Below are 17,929 nucleotides of genomic sequence, written 5' to 3' on the forward strand. Positions count from 1 at the left end.
GTCCCGGCGGAAACACCTGGTAGTAACGGAAATCCAGGACAACTTTTATTATGCCTGTTCACAGGTCCATTCAGACTGCATTGGGGGCTTCCTGTTTCCTCTGCTGGCTCTTTACACTCATTCACAACAAGAAAAGCCATTGTGCTCCTGAGTTATGGGCCCAGCATCCCCATGGGGCGGGCATTAAATGCACTGCCCGGGAGGCTTATTTTTAAAATTGCAGGTTCTTATTTTTTCCTCCTCCCACAAAGAAAACTTTCGAGGGTAGTTTTCTCCCAACTGCCAAGGTGAAAAATAACCGTGAAATCCATTTCTGAGTTTTCAGAGACGATCGTGCGGGATCCCACTCATTGGAAAGACTCCAGTGCTAGATTCCAACCCGGCTCTGCCCACGTCTTGGCTGGTTGGCCTCAGGTGGGGGGCTTTACCCACAGTTTCAACTCCCAACTGTCAAAGGAGGGAGCGGACCGCATACAGGCTTTACAAACTGAAGGTCCGTGGCAACCTTGCGTCGAGCAAGTCTATCAGCACCGTTTTTTCCAAGAACATTTGCTCACTTGTTGTCTCTGTCACATTTTAGTAATTCTCGCAATACTTCAAACTTTCTCATTCTTCTTATATCTGTGATGGTGATCAGTGACCAATGATCTTTGATGTCAAGACTGCAAAAAGATTATGACTCTCTGAAGACTCAGTTGATGGTTAGCCCTTTTTTTTTTAGCAATAAGGTATTTTAAAATTAAGGTATGACATTGTTTTTCTACATAATGCTATTGCAAACCCAATAGAGCACAATGTAGTATAAACAGAATTTTATATGCACTGGGAAACTAAAAAATTTTGTGACTGGCTTTATCGCGATATTCGCTTTATTGCCATGGTCTGGAACCGAACCCGCAGTGTCTCCGAGGTCTGCCTGTATTTAGGGTCTCCTTTAGTTCCCAAGTGCTGAGTCCAATCTTCCTCTTGGATGCGGCCGTGGAGGGGAGTCTCTGTTTAGAGGGGGCAGGACCAGCCCTGCTCCTCCCCAGGCGAGAGGCAACCAGAGCTCCAAAGGTACCCTTGGACAGCGCCCCTGCCAAAGATCGGAGACCGTCAGAGGATGAGGGTGGCTGTGAGTCAGGTCCTCAATAAAGAGGCGTCAGCTTGGCCAGCCTCCAACGGAGTGAGGGTCCCACTCTGCCAGGGGGTCAGCGCCGGGGCTGATGCCTGGAGCTGCTAAGACGTCTGTCCTTGTCTCTAAATTCTAGTCCCTGAAAGAGGAATCCAACAGCCCGGAATCTTCCCCCTGGCCCCAACTCTGTGTATTGCTAATAGCACTCCTCACGACTGTTCCTCAGAAGGTGGTCAGCCGGGCAGTTGGTAGAGCTCAGAAGCAAACACTTGTACTCAACAGAGCCACCCTGACAGGACGGATATGTGTTTGCTTGCTTGCTTTTATTTTTTCCAAGCTATTTTATTTATTTTGTTTTTTTTTTTTTTACATCTTTATTGGAGTATAATTGCTTTACAATGGTGTGTTAGTTTCTGCTTTATAACAAAGTGAATCAGTTATACATATACATATGTTCCCATATGCTTGCTTGCTTTTAATATTACCTGTTAAAGGAAAGAATATGAAGACTTCAGGACTATCGTAATAGGCGTCAAGGCTGTTGCAATAGGGGAGAGAGATGGGGCTTAACCCCGAAGACAGCGAGGACAAGTGGGGATTTCTAGCCGAGGAGCAGTTTGGAGGGATGGGTCAGTGGATGGAAATTACTAAGAGGAGACATCAAGGGTAGCAGGATTCTTGCTAAAATGATCTAAGAGGGTGATTCTCACTGAAGACGGGCCTGGGTGATGGCAGATCACCTGGGGGGTCATGGGGGCTGAGGAATTTGATAGGATGCTGAGGGTGATCGGGTGCCGAGGGTGGAGGATTCTCTCTAAACTGACTTAGTCGGGCTCTTGCTAAAACTAGACTCTGAAAGAACAGACAGAAGACCAAGGTTGAGGCCAAGTCGCAAGGAGGGCTCAGAGGAACCTGTGTAAAGTCCGGCCAGGAGAGCCTTTGTAACACGCCTGCCTCAAGCATGGGAAATAGGTCTGCCGAGGGACATCACGACTTTCTTTTCTGGGTCTCGGTGGCCTGCCTCCCGGCGTGCTGTCCAGTTGTCTCCCATCTCCTGTTAGGAGGGGCCCTGCCTCGGCTGGGAGGGGGTTTAGATCCCGACTCAGCTGCCTTCTGAGTCCAGGATTGGAGACGTGTTTCGGGAATGACAGGGAGGCTCTGGGCTCGACAAGGGGCAGATTGTGGGCACTTGGCCTTTCTTGTTCTTCATGTTTTTCTCAGATGCTTGTAGCTGGGGGAGAGGAGTGGGCGTGAGCCGTCAACTCTGGGAGGACCAGGTGGGTGCGGGGCTTGCTCTCTACCGTGGGCCAGGGCTCAGGAAGTAGGGAATGGACGTATAAGTGTCGCGGGAATGAATGCCTCTGTGGCGGATGTCAGGGGACAGAGAGGGTGAGAAGCAGGGTCGGGGGATCATTCGTGGCCTCTGAGTTGCTGTTTGTAGAACCTCAGGGAGGTGAAGCTCTGTGAGGTCGGGGTACCTTGGCCACCAAGGGCTCTGAGAAGGGTCCAGGTGACCCTGCCTCTGCCTTTTTAGTTCTGATCCGGGATTTTGCTAGTTTGGGGGCAACTGGAAGTGGAAAGTGGGAAAAAGGTGTTGGTTACTCAACTTCGTCTTATTCCCAGACTGTGTAGTGTTGGCTAAGAGGCAGCCTTGAGGTGGGACAGCTGAGCAAAGAGATTTCTAGAGACAGACAGAGGGTGGGTGGAGACATGCTCCTTAGTCTAAGCCCCAGCTGTGCTCTCTGTGACCCCAGGCAGTAGGGGAGGGAGGGGAAGGGTTGCCACACCGACTCTAACTCTAACCGCGCTTCATGTTTGATGTCCTTTACCTCCTCCATCACCGCAAGGGTTTCCCAGCAGGTGCTGAGAGCCCCACGCTACATCTCAGGAAATTGGGGGTCAGAGACTTTGCCTTAAGTTCCAAGTTGTTAACTGGCTGAACCAGGATCCCAGCCCTGGTCCCTCTGGCTCCCTCGCCTGTGGCCAGTGCTTGCAATCAGGCTGCAGGATGGGGACGGTTTGCACTTCACGTTTGGTGCCACTGTGAGAAACACACGAAGGACCTCGCAGGAGTGTGTCTTTTGGCTCCAGATCAGTGTACCGTGTATAAGGGCTTCTCAGGAACCCTTGTGCTCATCCTGGGCAGAAGACACCCCCTCTCTCAAATCCTTTTGGCCCCTGTCACTCTAAAGCAGGGGCCTCTAGGAGAAGAGCAAACAGTCAGACCCACAAGGAGCCAAAAGGAAGAAGGGGTGGGCAGTGGGGAGAAGTGGGTGTCCCCACCTGCTCCCGGGTAAAACTGGGTGCCTGCTGTGCTGGGGCCACTTGGTGGTAAAGAACCTCGTGCCTTGAATTGCAGCTTCCACACTCCCGCTGGGCCCAAGTCCTTTCCTCACCTCATCCGGGGCACTCGGCCACCTGCAGTGCATGAGGACACGTACAAGCACACACACGCATGCATGCAAGTGCACACACGCGCGTTCATACACATACACACAGACATGCATGCAAGCATGCACATATACACAGGCATAAACAAGCATCACATGTACAGGGGAGTTTGGGGGTAGAGGCTGTTGCTTCCCCTACCCTTTGTGTGGCCTCGGTGGGTCAGGATTAGCAGACTTTCTGGGCATCAGTAATCACTAACTGTCCCAACCCTGCACATCGCTCCCACTCCCAGCTACGCCACTTCTCTCAAAGCACTATGCCTCACCCCAGAGAGGACCTGACCTCCATTCAGCCCACTTCTGTTACTGTCCCAAATATCATTACCCTTACACGCAGGCCTGACTGAGACCCTAACCAAAAGGCCACGCATAACCATGGTGGGCTTCAGGCCACCCACCCCACGAGGTCAACAAGTTTTACACCTGTCCTGGCCCCCGAACACATGAGTGGACGTGAGATCTTCAATGAAAGAGTAGAGACCTAAAAGTCAGAAGCTCTGGGATATGATAACTCTGTGCGGGGGCAAATAATACACTGCCGCAGAGGCAGGAGCCCCTCAGAGCCCTTAGGACCCATCAGGGCAGGGCTCGGCTTCCGGTCCCATGACACCTGGTCTCCGTGGTACCTGGGCACCTTCTGGCATCCCCATGCCCAGCCTCTGCTTCTAGAGAGAGGTGCATGGCTTTCCCAGGGCTGCACACCCCACCTCCAACATGGGGAGCCTCCTTGATTGACATGAACTAGGCCTCCAGTAGCTTCCATCCTGGTCCAAGTTCTGCCCTTTATGTTACTCTGCGTAAACCTCCCCCTCTGCCCCATGATGCTCCGATAAGCCAGGGAACCCGCAGCATGGCTCCCTGGTCCTCTCCAGGCCGGATCTCCCACCTCCACTTAACTGCCTCGCTCCAGGCACCACGTCCTGGCCTTCATCAGCTTGCAGCCCCTCCTGCACGCCCCCTGCTCTGTCACTGTTCCTTTGAAAATGTGTCCTGTGGCTGGTGAGATGTCAGCCCTTTTCAGGACGGCCCCAGTTCCCCATCGCTCCATCCTCTTGTTCTGCAGCCCTTCCCCATGTCCCAGCAGCTAAATCTGTGGTCCCAAACTGCTTTTCTCCCAAGCCCCTCCTGGGAACCCTGGGTTTCTGTCCCCAGCAAATACCATCCTGTGTGTGTGTGTGTTTGGGGCGGGGTGGGGAGGGTCATTGTTGGAGAGCCTCGTTCTCCGGCTGTTCTAAGGGTTAATAGAATCGGGAGGCTGCAAGGCCAGGGTAGGAAGCTGGCTCCAGGAAAGGGGAAGGATATCTTGCCTTTCTATCCGGGTTACAATGCTGAAAGTGAGCCAGTTGGGGGAGGGGCTGGAGGCCGCAAAAAAACAACCACCCCCAAATAAAATTATGAATGGGCTGATTCCACAAAAATGCGTGAGGCTGGTGGGAGGGGAGGGGCCCGAGGGCCTGTTGACAAGCAGCAAGGTCAGGGCCACGGCGCCCCGTAAACAAGGGCTCACAATGCCCTCCTTTCCTCCGAGAGAGTCGAGAGAGTCGGCTCCTCTCCTGGCCTGGTCCCCTGGGGCCCTGGCCCGCCCTGTCCCTCATCCTTGCAGGAGTCTGTCACTGAAAAGCCACCGCTGCTTCCTCAGGGGAAAGCCCGGCCCCGTGTGAGCCCTTATTTCCTCCTTCTGTGGGAACCACTTCTGGGACTAGGACAGCTGCTTCGAGGCGTCTTTCTCAGGGGCCGAGGTGGGAAGGAGGGGGGTGCTGGCTGCAGGGCAGGGGGGCTGCAACCTGTCCGGGCTGGGATTGTCATCACAGGCCTGGGGAGAGAACAATGGGGGGAGCCTGGCCCCCGCCACCCCCAGGGGTAGGTGCTGGTGCAGCTTCCTCTTCCCACAAGCCTGCTCTTTTGTGTGTGTGTGTGTTATTGGGGGGTCAGGGGAATTCTTTTGTTTGCTTTTGTTTCTCTCTTTTTTTTTTTTTTCGGTTTGCCCTTTGGATAGCCCCTGGCTGGGGGGGTGTGCTTGGAGGGGCAGTGATGCCTCGAGAAGGATTGGGGGGATCTCTGGAGGAGAGGGAGTGAGCGTGGGACCGGGGTGGCCATGGGGTTTGTGGGGAGGGTCTGTGTGGGGAAGTTTGGGGGCTTTGGGAGGAGAGGAGAGTGAGATGCTGCCATCTTGGTTTTCTTGGGCAGACGCAGCCTCTGAACTGTGGGTGCTATCCTCTGGACAGAGCACCTGAGCCCCACGCAAGGACCACGCACGCGACAGTTGCCCGACAGCTCTTGGAGGGTGGGAGGAGGGCAGTCCTACCCTAACTCTGACCCTGACCCCAGCCCTAAGCAGGACCAAGAGCTCTATCTTGGGGCGGGGGAGGCTCGAGAAGCACCTTGGAGTCCATGACCCAGATGCTTTCTACCTGCCTTCTGGAAGTGGGTCGGAGGAAGCCCTGCTGACCTCCTGGTGCAATCACTGCCCTGTCTGCCCACCCTCCGGCTGGGACAGACGTGGTGGATGTACCCAGAGCGCGCAAGGGAGCCCACAGAAGTCACACCCCCTCGGGGGAGAAACTGCCTCGACTTTGGTTCTCTGCGGGAGCTCCAGGGTGGGACTCAGGGCACCACTCTCTAGAAAAACCTCAAACCCCCAAGAGAGGAGTGGCAGGGGTCAAAGAGACAGTCGTCCCGGCCGCCAGCTCAGCCAAACTCCCCAGCCAGCTGCACTTCAACCCGTTCCCCAGCACTAACTGAAGCCCGTGTGACGCCAGTGTGGACACGTCTTCCTGAGCTCATATCTGAGGGGACCCCACGTAAGTCACTAGGAAGGCGGAGGAAACAGCTCGCTTTGGTCCGTAGCGACCCAGCAATTGCACACTTGGACATTAATCCCAGAGAAATGAAAACACGTTCACATGAAAACCTGTACGTGACTATTCATAGAAGCTTTACGTATAATAGCCCCAAACTGGAAACAACTCAGAAGTCCCTTAATGGGTGGATGATTAAGCAAACCGTGGCACGTCCACACTGTGGGACACTAGTCAGTGCCTAAGACAATGAATTGTCATCCATACAGGCAACGACTTGGTAGGATCTCCAGGGAATGACGCTGAATAGAGAAGCCAGTCCCCAAGGGTTGCCGATGGTCTGATTCCATTTATACACCATCCTTGAGCTATCCCAGTTATAGAGGTGGAGGATAGATTGGGGGTGCCACGGGTGGGAATGGGGGTGGTGAGTCTGTCAAGGGGCAGCATGGAGGGGCCGCGTGGTCACGGGACGGTTCTGTATCTTGATCGTGGTGGTGATCACGCAAATCTACACGAGATAAAATTGCACAGAACTACACACACGCACACACAAGCGCGTGTCAAACTGGTGAAACCCGACGTTTGGAGGGTTGTACCAATGTCTGGGCTTTGATGCTGTCCTGAAGTTGTACGTGGTCTTCTCGTTGGGGAAACTGGGCCACAGGACTGGGTGCAGGACACTGTTCTGCGACTTTCTGTAAACTGATAACTGTTTCAAAATAATACAAACTGCAATTGAACATGAAACATCTGGCTTCACCTCTACCGGAGAGTCAGACTCCCGTCCAGCACGTACGTGAGACAAGGTCAAGACCTGGCTCATAGGACGAGCCACCGCTGGTCAGATGGCATATCTCCTACGGCGACAGCAAAAAGAAGAGCGAGCCACAGTACCAGCTCCCTGTGAGCTGCATGCCCCACACCAGAAAGGACAAAGCGGGACAAAAGGGCCGCATGACTGTGACAGGGGACAGCAGCTGCCCCCAGGCTTCTGCCCCTTGTGTTCTGGACGCTCCCGGGCCGTCCTGCCAGGACTGAGATGTGCTCCGCCTCTCGCCTTTGCCTGTGTGGGACATGAGGATCCAGGCAAGGGTGTCTGGGGACCCCGGGGTAGCCCTTTCTCTGCTCCTCTCTCGCCCGGGCCTGGGCCTCAGTGGTTTTAACAGCGTCCCTGTAGTTCTGCCAGGAAGCTGGGCTTGGAACCAGATAAAGCTCTGCCGTGGAGGAGCCACAGGTTTGCATCCTGATTCCGCCAGCGGCTCGCCCCCAGGCAATTCAGCGGCCCTGTGTCCTGCATGTAGGATACGAGACTTGCTGTCCACGACACTCCAGCACCTGCTGTCCTGAGCACAGCCTCCCTGTTGTGGGGAAGACCTAGGACATGTAAACGACACATTCAGTGGCCAAGGGTCCCAGGGAGGCCTTCTCCTGGATGTGAGCAGGCAAATGAAAAAGCACAAAGAGACCAAGGGCTTTGGAGGGAACAGGGCACCTGCTAAAATATGCCACCGTGGTGTGCGTATCCAGCACAGAGATGCCTGGAACAGTTCCTCCTTTGGACCAGGAGAGACTTTTGAGTGCACACACACACGGATCTGAAGGAAGAACGTCATGGTCTCCACATATACACAGAAATAAATCAGAAGGACGTCCAGATTCCAGCTCATCGTTCATTCAGGGAATTCATTTGTTCTTCCATCATTCATTCATTCGCTCAATCCACACCCATTTTAAGTGGGTCTCATAATTATTGGGCCCTGCTTAAGTCAACCTTCAACTTCTCATTCGGAACTGCACGCTCAGGCTTGAACACTGGGCCCCCCAGAAAGCCCCAGATGCTTACATGGTATTAGTTATCAGGGCCAGAAATATGAAGAAATAACCAAGGGCAACATCAAGGCCAGGGGCTTGTGAAGGAGAGCTGGGGACTGGGCTGGGAGAGCTGGAAAGAAACAGCAGCACCTGTGCCCGCCAGCCACCATCTCTGTGCACGGGTGTCGGAGGGCGGCCTCCGCCAAGTGTGGGATATTCACGAGTGTTACATGGAGAAAGGCCTTCCAGGGTCGCGAAAGTCTAGGGAAGGCTGAGTCCTCCCAGGCCAGCGATAGCCTTTTCTGCAGGACTCTCCAGACCTTTCCTGTGCTAACACGCATTGTATATCCCCAAGGTGGAGATGCAGCCAGGGGAGTTTCCCAAACCTGCCTGAACACAGAGCTTTCTGCGGGACCTTTTGGGAAACGTCTGATGCTGACAACAGGATCTGTTGAGAAAGGAAGGGCTGACTCTGGACCCCGGGAGAGGACAGTTCATGCCAAGAATAGACAGGATCAGGCAGCCACGTAAGGGGCAAGGGACAGGAAAAGGAAGAAAGAGGGTCAGATGGGAGATTTCTGTAGGATTTGGGACAAGTGACCTAAAAGAGACAGCGGAACACTGTCTGCTTCAGAGGAAGAGACTAATTCTTTCCCCTGGGGTCTGGGGCACTTGGGGACACATGTCAGACTGAAAGCCCAGCTTCGAGTGAAGGTCAAGACAGGAGAACCAGGAAAGGAGCGTAAATATCGCATCTGCTGGAGACAAAGATCCTGGTGCAGCAGGGGCGGCTCAGGGGTAGCCACAGAGGCTTCCCCAGCTGAGGGAGCTTCTAGACTCATGGCCCAGGCAGCCTGAGGCCTGGGCCACCCTCTGAACCAGCATCCTCCCTCCCTGGTAACCGGCAGTCTCCCAGGCAGTCGCGGCAAACCGAGGACACCTGCCACCTAGCGGCAGAGGAAAATGCTGCATGACGATGGGTTTGTGTACTGAGAGCGTCTTCAGAGACTTCACGCGGTTTACTTGAATCTTATTTAATGCACGGCACCCGCCGCACGGTTGTGAGTTTCTGATCTATTCCAGCCCATAACATCAACACATTTGGGCACAGCAAGGCTCACTCCCAGAGCCCCACGGTCCCCGTTCCGGGACTGATCATCCTTCTGTGTTTAGGCCGTTGGAATCCCAGGAACCCCAAAACCCGCCGGAGGCGGCAGGGCCAGGAGTCCCCAGACCTGAGCCCTCTCACCCGTTCTGGGGTCCACTCACGGAGGACCTTGTGTCTTTGTTGTCCCCCAAAGCCCTCCTGGGGATGAATACATGCTCCTAAGACCGATGTCTGGGCTCTCTTTTCTCCTTGAAAATTGCCCAGCTATAGAGGAAGGATCAATATCTATTTCCACTGTGGTATGCTAGGGAACTTGGCAGGTTTTTAGTTCTCCGGGTGTTAGTTTCGGTTCTTTGCGAGCGTTTTGGGAGCTGTTGCTTGCGATTAATCACTAGGAGACGGGGCTCTTCTCCTTGGTTTGGCCACCAGGGAAAGGCCGCAGCGTGAAATTCCAGCCAGTGAGGGGGACCCGCCTCTTCCCCTGCCTGGCTGGACCCCAGAGAAGCGCCTCTTATTCCAAGTCCCCCTCCCTGTGCCTTAGCCTACGCTACTTCATGCATTCATGCACTTGCGCGTTCCTTCACCCGCGTGTCTGCTGCTGCCCACCAGGAGCTGCTGGAGAAAGGATGATGGCTCTGAAGGGGACGGTCTGGGAGCCAGCACAAGCAAGTTCACAGGCAGTAACCGAGGTGCGTATAGTTATGGGGGCTTGGAGGACATGCACCCGACTAGTTCTGGGGGATGACTCCAGAGGAAGGGAGTGACGTCTCAGATGACACTAAAAAAAATGAATAGCAGCAAAAAGCTAGGGAAGGAGGGAAGAGAGTGGCCAGTCAGGCAGAGCCAGGGGACCTGAACCCGGGGTCGGAGGGGCCAGAGGCTGGCCCTGAGCAGCTGTCCTTACATTCTTCGTGAAACTGCAGGTACGTGTTGAGGTTAGTCTGAGCCAAGTTTGGAGACCCCACCCAAATAGTCCGAAGTCTGTAGGACGGTCTTGAACTTGAGCGTATCTCGTAAGAATCTTCTGGTCTGGGGGTAAGACGGGACTTGGTAGGACCCTCGGGACTTCTCCAGAAAGACTGAATGGATGGGAGGTTTGGGAGGGCGGGGATTGATGGCTTCTCTCGGGTCCAGTCTAGATGGAGAGACCAAACACGTGACCTTCTGGGCAGTCCCTGCAGTGGCACACGTGTGTAAGAGTTGGAGGTGTGGCTTCAGAACATTGGGTTTGTGAGAACGTGACCATCCAACAGCAGCTTCCTCCCCCCAGATTCAATGAATTTTTTTCTCTCTGTTGGTCTTGGTTTCCTCGTCTATGAAATATGAAGATTGGACTAAATAATCTTAAGGATACCTCCAGCCTGGAACCTTCCGTGATTATGAATCTACCTCTTACCAACATGCTCTTCCCTCTGAAAATCTTTCTCTCCGCCCTCCCCGAGGGCAGCAGAAGGCCTGGCCCAGAGAGCCGGTGTCACACTGGGCCTGCCTCCTGTGCAGTGTTTCAGACACCCACCCCCTTGCCAAGACTTTCTGTAGTGAGCAGGGTGCTGACCACCGGCCAAGGGCTGCAGGCTCAGGGTCTCTCTGGCACACACTCATTGCGCTCTGAGCGAGGGGCTGCGGGTCTCACTCTCCCCCAGCTGGGAGAGCAGAGAGCCCAGGCCTTAGAGGGACTGGGGCTCGGCACCCACGGGACCAGGAGCCAGACCCCGGGGAGGGAGGGTCAGTAGGGACTGCTCTGTGCCACAGAGGTGCCCCATGAGGCATCTCACGCCCACCTCCCTGCTGGCCCCATCTCTCTGGCCCTGGCATAGTGAGGGAAGTAGAGGGCCAAGGGCCAAGCCAGTCTGGGAAGGTTCCTGAACCCAGATCTCCTTCCGGAGGGTAAGAGGGAGGGGCACAGAGTGAGGCAGCTCCAGCTGATCAGAGAAAGGCCAGGAAGACAGGGGGACCCTCCATCCGCAGTACCAGCAGGCAGCGGGCATCAGGGCAGTTGCCGGAAGATGCAGAGGCCTCGCTGGTGAGGGGTTGGAGAGAAGAACCAAGACATCTCCAGGAGGCCGTGTCAGGGGATCATTTGGACCTTAGTCTCCTCATCTGTAAATGACTGGACAATAATGAGGATAAATAACTGAACAGGGATGGGGATTAAAAGAGGTCAGAACATGGAAGTATTGGTTACATGGGGCTATGAGTTTCCTATCGCTACAGGGGGAGCCAATCTCCCAGCACGGGTTCTGCATATTCTTGTCTTTCCTTTCAAGGCTGAGACAACCAGGGATGATGGGATTTTAGATAGATTGCAACAGAATTTGGTGAGCCCAGAATTCTCCAAACATGTCAGCTTTTCCGCTCCCCGTGTCTGCCTGTATTTTGCAGGCATTATTTCCTGTTGGGCACATGGTTGTGGTGGTGGTGGGGGTAAGGGCGGGGGCAAGGAGATTGTAGAGGTTGCGGAGGTTGACTGCGAGCCTCGGATGGAAGCAGTCAGTGGCGACATCAGCAGTGGCCTGGGCCTTACCGGTGTGTGGGTTTGCTTTAAAACACCCAGGAGGTCACTCAGGGTAGGAAGGGGTTATTCTGTTAAGTCCCGGCTGTCCTGAGGAGCGGCCACAGGCTGGCCAGGTAACCCTGTGCCCGTGTGTGTGCATCCCATCTGTTTGCAGAAGTCAGAGGCAGCTCGGCTGACTCTCTTCCCCTGTCTCGAGGCGTTGCCTTCTCCTCCCCGCAGATATCTAGGTTACAGTTGACCCTTGAACAACAAGGGATGCTGTTCTCGGTATCCAAGGATCCTCTGTATCCGCCACTCAACCAACCGTGGACTGCGTTGTGCTGTAGCGTTTACTCTTGAAAAGCATCCACTGAGAAGTGGACCCGGGCAGTTCAAACCCACATCGTCCCAGGGTCAATCGTCCTTCTTTGCCCCACCAACCCTCTCCAGCCCACCATCAAGTCCCATGCGTTTGGCCTCCGAACTAGCTCCTCCCACCTCCTCCCATCCCACCCTCCCAGGCCATCGCCCTCTCCCTGGACCACATCACAGCCCCCCGACTGATCCACAGGCGCGCACTTAGCTCCACTCCCAGCTCCTCCCTGATATACCCACAGGGGCCCCCAGATGCAAACTCCATCACATCACAGGCTGTTTAACCCCACAAGTGGCTTCCCTGGGCCCATAAGAGGAAGGCAAGACTCTGTCCCACAGCATCCTTGGTCCTGCGTGCTCTGCCCAGCCCACCTCTGCAGCTGCCTCACCCACATGTGCCCCTGCGCCCTGGCTCCACAGCCGCTGACCCTCCTTCAGACCCCTGGGTTTGCAACATTCCCTCCTGCTGAGGTCTTGGACCATCCTGTCCCCTTTGCCCAGAATGCTTTTTCCATCTTGTTCTCCTTCTCATCCCTTCCCCTCTCACTTTCTTTCTCTCTCTCTCTTTTCTTAAATTGATTTACAATGTTGTGTTAATTTCAAGTGTACAGCAACGTGATTCAGTTATATATCAATATCTCTCTCTATATATAGATATATATTCTTTTTCAGATTCTTTCCCACTATAGGTTATACTATATACTGAATATAGTTCCCTGAGGTCTGCAGTAAATCCTTGTTGCTTATCTATTTTATTACAGTGGTGTGTATCTGTTAATCCCATATTCCTAATTTATCCTCCCCCCGCCGCCAGCTTCCCCTTTGGTAACCGTAAGTTTGTCTGTGAGTCTGTTTCTGTTTTGTATATAGATTCATTTGTATTATTTTTTAGATTCCACATATAAGTGATATCATATGATATTTGTCTTTCCCTGTCTGACTTACTTCACTTAATATGATAATCTCTAGGTCCATCTCCCATCTCACCTTTTTTTTTTTTTCTTTTCTTTTCTTTTGGCCAAGCTGCGTGGCTTGTGGGATCTCAGTTCCCTGACCGGGGACTGAACCCGGGCCACGGCATTGAAAGCCCAGAATCCCAACTACTAGACCACCCGGGAACTCCCTCCCATCTCACTTTCAATGTCACTTTCTCAGGAAGCCTTCAGGAGACCCCATGCAGGTCAGAGGGTGGCCATGCGACCAAGGTCATAAAGCAAGGGCCGGAGGCCTTGGCCCCTAGGGTTGGAGGCCACGTGCAGTATGGAACAAACCTGGCTGGCTACACAGGGCTCGAATTTTCCTGGGGACCCTCAGCAACCTCGTGGTGTGACTGGGATGGGAAGTCCACTGCTTGTCCTGTGTGCCCTGGGACAAATTATCCAAACCCCTGCATGTCTCACTTCCTTCATCTGTCAAGTGGAGATAAATAGTGGGTCCTACTTCATTGGGTCGTATGGAATTTTAAGTGAGATTTTACAGCACACATCTTCCAAGTCTAATAAATAGCATGATTAATTCTTGGGTTCATAAAGGCAGATTCCCAGCCCCACTCTTGTCACGGAATTTACCCTACAGTATCACTATCGAGGAGACACCTAATTCTCCCCAGCAATGTACCTTGGTCCTTGTCCTGGTAATTGCCTGAATTTCATGATTAGGCAGGAAAAACGAGCCCTTTAACAACGAATTGAAGCTACTTTTGCCACAGAGTGCAAGGATTATCAAAGTGGATTGGCTTTACTTGGTTTTTCCATTCATTCGGGCAGAACAAGCCCTCGAAGACTTTCAACTCCACCCAAGGAATGTGTTTTCTGCCTGAAAAATAACCGATGTAGAAGAAGAAGAAAAGCACAGATTTTGCAGATGGAAGGCACGGACCCACGTGGGCCTCGGTCGCTAGCTTCCTAGGCTCAGTTCTTGCAAAGTGGCAAGACAGCTTTGCTTTTTCAAGCCAATGCTCCATGGATACAAGCAGGAAGACATTCCCTGGAGTCGCTCCAGCCACTGTGGGGCTTTGCCCTTATCAACATTCCCGTGATTTCACTCTCCCTACAAAAGGGATTTCTCAAAAGTTCCACCTTTAGGGCATCACTAAGCTAGAAATGGGATCTCTGGTTTAAATCAGACGGTCCCTAGCCTTTAGACTAAAAGGAGGATGAGCTTCTTCACGGCCAGTAGCTCCCAGTACATTTTCTCCTAAGATGTAAAGCAACTCCCTTTGCAGGATTCACATTAAGGTTGACTGCTGCAAGACAGGAGAAAGTCCCTTTCCCCAGCAATCTCCAGCCTTTTTCTGCAGTGTGTCTCACCCCCCCGTGGCTCCACACGACTGTCATCCAAATGTGTGATGGCACTACTCATTAACTGTCCCTTTGGGCAGAAACATTGGAAGGTGGAGATTTTGCAAACATTCTGCTTTGGAAGTGGTTTGTTGGCTCCCATCAAACACAAGGAGAGAAAAGGGGAATGCTTTATAGCGAGGAGAGTTTGGGACTTGACCCAGGACAAAGCAATCTGCAATGCTTTGCCCCCTAAAAGGAGGAGGTGGGAGCCTCTGGGCCACTGCAGGATGAGACACTCTTCCATCATCTCGGCTGTCCCCTTCAGCCCCTCTTGTTTACCGAGGCAAACACATCACAGGAAAGCGAGTCCTCAGTCCTCTGGGACACGTGGCCCCAGTAACACCTCTGATGTGGCTGGCGCTCCTGCTGCTGCATCCGTTGACCTGTGATGCTGCCGCGGACGCTGCCTCCCCACCAGACGCTGAGCTGCCTCAAGACAGTAAGGAGGCACTGTCTGTCGTGTTTGCCGGCACAGAGCAAGACACTTAGCACTCCCTCTGATTCAATGACAAGATGAGTGAGTGAGTGAAGGCGTGCGTTTCAAAGCCATGGGTGTTTCTGCCTCACAAAGTCATTGTCTTGTGAGGAAAGCCGACAAACGCGAAGGAGCTCGGTAAGAAGCCCCATGTGCAGGATTGCTTCCTGTGCCTTTTGACCTTCAGCCATGAAGCGTGACCTTTACTGCTTGTTGAGCACAGACTGCTTTTAAAGGATATCCTTCCACTGCCCTCCCAGAAGGAAGGGGAGATTGGATGGTGCTCAAAGCCCACCAGTTTCAGGACCTTCTTTTTTGTTTTTGTTTTTTTTTAAGTTTTTAATTAATTAATTAGTTTTGGCTGCGTTGGGTCTTCGTTGCTGCACGCAGGCTTTCTCTAGTTGCGGTGAGCGGGGGCTACTCTTCTTTGCGGTGCGCAGGCCTCTCATTTAAGTGGCTTCTCTTGTTGCAGAGCACAGGCTCTAGGTGTGCGGGCTTCGGTAGTTGTGGCACGCGGGCTTAGTAGTTGTGGCACGTGGGCTCTAGAGCTCAGGCTCAGTAGTTGTGGCACATGGGCTTAGTTGTTCCGCAGCATGTGGGATCTTCCCGGACCAGGGATCAAGCCCGTGTCCCCTGCATTGGCAGGCGGATTCTTAACCACTGCGCCACCAGGGAAGTCCCCAGTTTCAGGACCTTCTGCGTGTGCTCTGAAATAAGAAGACAGTAAGGGAAGGTGGCAGTGTTGGGGAATTTCAAAGCAGTCCTGGAGGGAGGCTTGTCCAATTTGGCTGATGGCAGTGGGATTTGGTGCGGGGGGAGTCTCAGTGGAAGTAGCTGATTGACTGAGAGCCATCTGAATGTGATGGAAGACGGGATAACTGAGCAAACATCCTTCCCCCAAGCTGTCCGTCCACCCCATACAAATGTGTGCATGTACACACACAAACACAAATGCACACGTATTACATCCTTTGGGAAATAGATCATGTGGAAGACACAGGTATCAAATGGAAAGTCGTTTCTTCCGAAGAGGTTAATACAGAAAAAAACCAAGATGCCAAAGCTCAGGGTAACAGGAATTTAGATATAGCACAGTTGTCATCAAACATCCTCATGGATAGGCAGGCTGGGAGGATAGGGCTGAAACTGCAGGTGATCCTGATTCAGAAGTGGGGAGGTAGAGGATAGGTCCCTGCACCCCACCTTTCTCCGTAAAGGCCAACAAACTGGCTTCAATTAATGGAGTCCTGGAGTCTGTATCTGTCTTGGAAGTCCCCGCAAAAGTCCCAGGACCTAGAATCTTTGCTATTTAAGGCAGGGCAGACAGCCGCCACCAGGTGGCGCCAAACAAGAGCTTGTGCTGGGACAGGCCATACATTGCCACAGACCCAAGGCTCACCAATTCATTCATCGATTTTGCCCCGCCCCAGCTTTGCATTTTAGGGGCTTGGATTTCTCAGCTCCCCCCTCCTTGCCCCACTTATGGCCTCGTGGCAGGGTTTTACTATAGTGTTCCTCTATGGGATAATGGTGCTCTTTGGATATCTAAAACGCCTTGTACTTTTGAAGGTGCTTGCTTTTGCATTGCAGCAGGACTGACAGCTAGGCAGGAAGGGGTCATTACTTCCACCATGCAGGTAGGAAAATTGCGGTTTAGAGAAATTACAGAGAGAAGGGAGCAGCTGGCGGTGTTTCAGCTGCTTCACGGCCCGGGGCATTCTATTTTAATCCTCTTTATCGATCTGAGGCATCGTCACAATGTGTAAAGGCTATGTGTCAGGGGTTTCAAGGGACTCAGGGGTAAAAAAGTGTGTCCCTGCTGTCAGGGAGCTTTTGGGCTGATCGCCTTGCTGTCCCTCCTTATACCTTTGTTGTGACATCAGCACAAAAAACTGCCTCTCTCTCCAGGCTGCAGTCACATCCTCATCGTCCTGCCCCAGACCCTTACCTGGCTGAGACGGAAATACCAGCAGCTACAGAACAAACCTGAACACGCTCCTGAAGCATCTTCCTAGAGCATCACTGTTAGTAAGTTATTTAAAAATTTCTTCTGCTTCAAGACACAAAAGATATATGATGGAACAGAATGCAAAAAGGACCTGAATTTTAAAAAAAAATGAAAAACTGAGGCTTCAGCGACCCCTCATACTCGTGGAGTCCTTTGTCTCCAGCCCCCAGAGCTGGTCTGTTATCTCCTCTGCACCACCCTGGGCACCTTGGGGGAAAAGTGTGAGACGTGCTTCAGCCTCTGCCTTTCTCTCCCTTTTGGCAAGAGGACATGGGCCGGGATGTGCTGGGTTTTCAAGGCTCCCTGAGTTCACACAGCCCCGGTCCCACCCACAGGGCATCCTAAGAGGTCCATGCTGATGTCACTCGTTAGGAAACTCCTGGAAGATACCACGCACCATGCACTCAACCAGAAAGGGGCGCAGAGCAGAAATTAACAACAGGAAGCTCCTGCCCGGCATCCGAACGTTGCCACGAAACCTCCAACCTCGCTTCACCACCTTCGAAGGAGGGGTTTCTCTCGGTGATCCAAGTGGCTCGTCCACCGCAGCATCTGGCATGGCTTGGTGAACCTTTGTGCAATCCCAGAGTCCGGGGATGCAGGCTGGACACAGACTCAGCCCTGACCCCGCCTCTCCCTCCCTCGCACTCAAAATCCCGCCAGCATCGACTCTTTCTCCATCCCCACAGCTCCCTCTCTCTTCTCCCTCCTAAGCAGCCACCACAGTCTCTTACTGGGCCCCTTGGCTCTGCTCGTGTCCCCTCCTCCACTTTCCACACAGTAGAGACCCTTCAGTGGCTCCCCATGGCTAATATCCTAAAAGGTAGGCCCACCTGGATGCTCCCCGACCCAGCTTCCCACTCAAATTCATCTCTCACTTGCCCCACCTCCATAACGGCCCCGCCTCCATCACAGCACTCTCTTTTTTCTTTGCCTTATGTTTTTAAAAG

The 17,929-nt window shown here is 53.1% G+C and overlaps 1 protein-coding gene across 1 annotated transcript in view; it reads right to left on the reverse strand.

The window, feature by feature from the left end:
* Positions 1-2,216: 2,216 nt before the first annotated feature.
* Positions 2,217-17,929, reverse strand: part of PRSS55 (serine protease 55) — a 45,191-nt gene continuing 29,478 nt past the window's right edge. The window contains exons 6-7 of the mRNA XM_065879261.1: positions 2,593-2,681; positions 2,217-2,345 (exon numbers count right to left, since the gene is read on the reverse strand). Coding sequence (XP_065735333.1) covers positions 2,217-2,345; positions 2,593-2,681 — 218 coding nt within the window. The remainder of the gene's footprint in view (positions 2,346-2,592; positions 2,682-17,929) is intronic.

This window comes from Phocoena phocoena, chromosome 6 (assembly GCF_963924675.1).
Source record: "Phocoena phocoena chromosome 6, mPhoPho1.1, whole genome shotgun sequence".
Taxonomy (NCBI): Eukaryota; Metazoa; Chordata; class Mammalia; order Artiodactyla; family Phocoenidae; genus Phocoena; species Phocoena phocoena.